Below are 5,655 nucleotides of genomic sequence, written 5' to 3'. Positions count from 1 at the left end.
GGGAAAAAAAATAGGTAAAAGTCGCTGTATTTCTTTGCGCTGCTGGGCCGACTCCGAAAAAATAAGCCCGATGACTTCCTGGGAAACGGCCCATTTTTACGCCCTCGGTCGCTGAGCCAAGTGCGATCGAATCGAAATTAAACGTGAACTTACAAAAATCGGCCTCGGCTTTCCGCCGCCGAGAAGAGGAGCCGATCCGGGCGCTGCCGGACCGGGGGGCTGATTTCTCCCTATTACGATTTCGTTGCATTTTTAACCTCCCCGTTTGAGCTTTCGCTTTGTTAGCGCCGAAAGACAAACCAAGATTCACCTGGAAAAGGCGGCGGGTCCGGCAAGCAGCTCCAGGCTGAGCCCGGCTCGGGGCTGCCTTAAAGGCACTGCGGCTGCAAAAAGTCCGTTTTGGCGGGGGAAAAACGAAGCTGAAACGGGCAGCGGGGGATAACAGCATGAACGGGAAAAACGGCCGCAAAAGCGCCCGGAGACGGGCCGGCCGCTCCCGGGGCAGCCGAAGGCTGCCGGACTAGACTGTGCCTAAAAATATCCCTATATTTAGGGGCAAACTTTGCCGCGGGTTTTGCTCGGGCGGAGAGCGGGCGAGCCGTGCCCGGGAGCGGGCCGGAGCGGTGGGAGTTTTCCGTCCCGTTTTCTCCGTTGCCCGCCTTTCCCGGGCCTCATCCAGCTGCCGCCGCGGGGAAAGAAAATACCACCACCAAAAAAAACAAAAAACAAAACCCGCATCCAGCGGCGACTGGATGCGCCCGATTTGCTTCCTTTTCTTGCCTCTGGCCTCCTCCGGGCCGCGCTTGCGGAGAGCGGCGCGGGGGGCAGGCGCCGGCGGGGTCCGGCTCTCCCCGTCGGGGGCCGCGGCGGGTCGCGCCCAGCTCTGCCGCGCCGGGGCCGGGCGGGGAGAAGGGGAGCGGGGAGGGACGGGGGGTCTCGGCGCCCTGACTCACCTGTGAACCTGTCTTTCGTGTACCGCCTGTTGCTCTCCATCCAGGGGAAGGTGAGCCCCGTGAGACTGTTCATGCCGTTCACCGCCGGCACGGCGGCGGCGGAGAGGGGCTGGTGCACGCCGCCGGCCACRGGGCGGTGGGCCGGGACGCGGATCACCCCGCCGGCCGAGCTCAAGGTGTTGCCGTTCATGCTCACCGCCATGTTCACGTTGTAGGAGCCGGGCAGGGCGCCCATGCTGCAGGAGGTGCCGTTATAGGCGCCGGCCGCGCCGCCGCTCGCCCCGTAGCTGCCGGTCACGGTGTTGTAGGCGCTGCCCACGATGCAGCCCAGGCCGTACTCCGCCGAGTCCTGCAGCCGCGGGTGCGACACCATGCAGCTGCCCGGCTCCGACGTGTTGAGGATCTGGTCGATGCCGAAGCTGATGGGCTCGGCCTGCCCTTGGTGCAGGTGGTGAGCCCCTATGTGATCCATGCTGCTCCCGGGCACCCCGCCCCGCCGAGGCGACACCGCCGAGCCCCGGCCGCCGGGCCGCGCTCAAGCGAGACGGCACCGAGCCGCGCACGGCCGCCGCAAGGCACCGGGACACACGCGCGACCCAGGCGCACCAGCTACACGCTCAGCGCCGAGGCACGGCAGAGCCACGCACGACCGCGGTGCACCATCTACTCGCTCAGCGCCGAGGCACAGCGGTGTCGCACCCCGAGAGCCAGCAGAGCCACGCGCCACCGAGGCACGCGAGCCAAAACACTCAGCCCCCGAGTCATAACACAGCCACCCGCCCCCGGGCACCACCGCAGCACGCACAGCCGCGACACGCTCACCCGCGACACCGCAGCGGCGGGCGCAGGCGAGCCGGGAGCCCCGCGGCGCGGAGCGGAGCGCGGCCGCGGCCGTGTGTGAGTGCGAGCGCCCCGCCGGCCTGTTTGCCCATCAATCACGCTAGCCAAGGCCTGCTTCTCCCAGGCCCTCACTCTCCATTGGCTGGATGCTGAAAGGAGCCGAGTGAATGACAGCGGAGAGGCACACGCGGAAAAAAAAAAAAAAAGGAGTTTCTGCCCCAGCCCCCCCAAAAAWCGCCACCTTATAAAGTCAGCGCGGCTGCGCTCGCTGTGCGCAGGGCAGCGCCGGGCCATTTGTTTGGGTAAAGGAGTCGCTGTCACCAGGCGCCTCCCGGTGCTCGGTGTGGCGTGGCGTGGCGTGGCGTGGGGGACACGGTGCGCCCCGGTGCCCACGCAAAGCCACGAGCGAGCGGAGCGGCAGGTACCGGGCGGCGGAGGGGACCCAGACAAAGGGCGCGGGGCGCCGCCGCCGTCGCAGGGGGCGGGATGGGGGGAGGGGGGGCGTTTTGTCCTAAAGTTTGTGGCCGGGGGAGGACGGGGCGGCCGGGGAAGGGGAGACCCTAATTCTCCGCCGCGGCTTTCGGGCCCTCGGGAGGGCGCAGGGCCGCGATCCCCCGGGGCCGCCTTTTATCAGCCCCGCGGCTGGCAGCAGCGCTGGCTGAAGCGGGGGGGATCCGCCCGGGCTCGGAGGGGAGGGAAAGGCCGGCGGGTCCCCGGGCAGCTCGGCCGGGAGCCGCGGGGCTGCGCCCCAACGGCGGCGGCTCCGGTGCGCGGCGGCGGCCGCGGCCCGCATGGCCGAGCTCTGCCCAGCCCCGGGCTGTGCTGCCCGGCCCCAGCCCCGCTCCGGCCCGGGTCCCCCCCACCCCGGGCCGCGCCTGGCAGCCCCGGGCCTCCTGGTGAGGAGCCCTGACAATACTGGCCCGAGAGGCGCCGCCGCCCCCCGGTACCTGCCCGCTCCTTCCCGCAGGCCAAGGCGGCCGCTCCGCAGCGGAGGAGGCGCCGGGAGCGGACGGAGAGCCCCCGGCCTGGGGGTCGCCTCCCCAGGCTGCCCCCACTTTGGGGCGGGCGCGCCCCCCCCCCCCGCCAAATGCCCGGGTTTTTTTTCCAGCTGGATTTTCTCTCCTTTCAAAATTCAGCAAGTCTAAAGCCGCGGAGGAGGAGGAGCGGGCTCCCCCATCGCCAGACCCCCCAAGACAGGGAGGGGGCTCTGGAGGGACCCCACGGCTGCCCAGGCCTGGGGGGAGCTGCCCCATGGAGGGGCGAGGACAGCGCAGCGGAGCACGGGCAGAGGGGGCGAGGTCCCGGGACACGTCTTGCCCCGGAGAACCGCTGCGGGGGTACAAGGGGGGGACAGCACCGGGGGCCCGGGCAGGCGGCCGGCCCCAGCTGCTCCCCCCCGGGCGCTGTGTCCCTGCCCGGGGCTCTGCTGGGACCGGGGCCACCTAACCTCCGCGGCCGCCTCCTTGCGCACGTACTCGCGGAGAGATTTTTTTTTTTTCTTTTTTTCGTTACAAAAAAATTACAACAAATAAAAAGCTGACTGTCATGATGATTTTCCTGCAAAACTTCGTTTGGCCCTGGCCCCGCCGATGCACCCGCTCCGCGCAGCCCGGGCGGAGGGCAGCAGAGCCGGAGAGAAGGGCCGGCTCCTGCCGGGGCCGCGGTGCTGCCGGTGCTCCGGGAGCGGCCCCCGCGCCGCCACCGGCGGCGGCTCCCGGCGCTGCTCAAGCATTTGCCCCTCTGGGCTCGTCCTCCGCCAGCACCGGGGTGCCGAGCTCGCCACCGCGGCCCCGGCGCCCCTTCCTTCCCCGGGGCTGGCTGGGGCCGGCCGGGCAGACCCCCTCCTCCCGGACCGGGGTCTGCAAAGCGCCGGTGGTTTAGCATAAGATGCAAACACACACACACGCAAACGCACCCACTCCTACAGGCTCAAACGCTCTCACAAAGACGCACACGTTCACAAACACCCGCACACGCTCACTGACACACATGCCGGCACACAGTCCCGCACAGTCCCACACTCACATTTATACACACTTGTTCCTGCATGCACACAGTTCTYACACACACAAACCTCCCTGCACGCACGTTCACGGACACGCTCACCCTTGCACATGATGCGTTCACACACACACACATGCACTCTCACTCACACCTTCACACAAGCACACGTTCACACTCACACCTTCACACAAGCACGCATTCACAGACTCAAACGCAGAAACACACATTAACGCACACACATGCCTTCATACACCCCCAAACACACACGTTCACACAGCGCTGCCTGCATATCCCCACCCTGCCACCCCGCAGCCCTGCCAGGGACCTGCCTTTCCTGCCGCACCCGCACCCATCAGCACAGMCCCGCGCGGGGATGCTCGGGGGGGCTCAGCAGGCTGGCAGCAGCTCACGACCACCCCTCAGCCCAGTGCAGTGCCCAGTGCCCGGCCAGCCTGCTCTCCCCCCACCGCCCAGCCCTGCCCGCCTGCCGGGGTCGGGTTTCCCCCCTCCCCGTACCTGCTTCAGTTCTTGACTTCTGAACTCTTCAGGGAACTCGCTGGCGCCAGCTCCATCAACCAAAGTCCTTGTGGTTAGGAGGAGCTGAGAGGGGAGGGAGGGAGGGAGCGAGGGCTGGRGCCAGCCAGGTTCGGGGAGGCTGCCCTCGGGCAGGGGGCCTTCTCAACCCCCAGGGCCACGGCTGCCTTCACCCCTCTCCGGAGACCAGGCCGGGCCTCTTCTCCAGCCCCTTCCCACACAGGGAGTGTGGGGCAGAACTTGTTTGCCAACCCAAAATGCCTTCAGGTTGCCTTTGCAGGGAAGCAGCTGAGCATGCTGTGCCAGCCCTGCATGGTGCCACAGGGACATGGGGTCCCTTGCTCTCAGTGAGCTCCAATGTCCAGGGGGGACCTAGTTCTGGGGCCAGGACCTGGGTGATGCCCCTTCTGCAGTAAATAACGCAGCCATCACACGCTGCTTGCGATATTGAGTGCATTGACCGAAGGCCCCAGTCAATGCACGGGCTTCTGCGTGGCAGGCAAAGCCTTTGGCCTTCCCTGCGCCAGAGACCCCACAGTCCGAGCAGATGCTGAGGGCCCCAGAGGGACCAGCCCTGAGAAATCACAAGGTCACCACCACTGAGCCAGGCTGGATAATGAGGGTCACAAACCACCAGCTGCTAAGCCCAAGGTAGGGGCAATAAAACCTGCCAGAACAGAAACTACAGGTAAGCTCAAGCAGAGTCCTTCTTTGCCAAGTGCCAGTGAGGACAAAGAAGAATGGCAGGCAAGGCTATGATCCTAGCTGGGATTCGAAACTCCTGGAAGTTGATGGGAATTATTGATGGTTTTTGGGATGATGCATAGCCCCGAGATTCAATGCCTGCATGAGCCACAGACCTYGCCCACAGCCTTGAGAAAGTCACACAGCTCCTGGCACTGAAAGTTTGGGCACTGCATGTCTAAACACCAGGGCAACACCCAGCTCAGCTGCTCCAGTTCAAATTGCTCCCAGCCTCAAGTTTTCCCATGGTCTCTCTTTGACTGGGGCTTGAGCAATGCTGTAGGGTCATTCCTGCATGAGGCTGTAGAAATGTTCTCTCTCATGAGAGCTGCCAGCTCATTTATAACCTTTGCATCCATCTCCCTAACTCCAGGGCAAGAAGGGACCTTCTCCACCTCCTCACTCATCCTGCAAGCTCCAAAGGAAAGTAGGCACTGAGACGGAGGGATCTGCAGACATGTGTGAGCTCCATTCCCCCACTTCCCTACCAAGTTCTCTGCCCAAGAGCAGGGAGGATGGGACACAGCCACTCAGGGACCACTCTGCATCTCTCTCTCTCCATGAGCTGCCTGGGGCTTTG

At 65.4% G+C, this 5,655-nt stretch overlaps 1 protein-coding gene across 1 annotated transcript in view; it reads right to left on the bottom strand.

Annotated features, from left to right (window-relative positions):
• Positions 1-1,425, bottom strand: part of TLX1 (T cell leukemia homeobox 1) — a 7,293-nt gene extending 5,868 nt beyond the window's left edge. The window contains exon 1 of the mRNA XM_026069541.1: positions 954-1,425. Within this exon, the coding sequence (XP_025925326.1) occupies positions 954-1,425 (472 nt within the window). The remainder of the gene's footprint in view (positions 1-953) is intronic.
• Between the last annotated feature and the right edge of the window lie 4,230 nt (positions 1,426-5,655).

This window comes from Apteryx rowi, unplaced genomic scaffold (genome assembly GCF_003343035.1).
Source record: "Apteryx rowi isolate R43461 unplaced genomic scaffold, aptRow1 scaffold_3, whole genome shotgun sequence".
Taxonomy (NCBI): domain Eukaryota; kingdom Metazoa; phylum Chordata; class Aves; order Apterygiformes; family Apterygidae; genus Apteryx; species Apteryx rowi.
The sequence above is the reverse complement of the archived record's forward strand: the minus strand, read 5'-3'. Positions and strand labels throughout refer to the sequence as shown.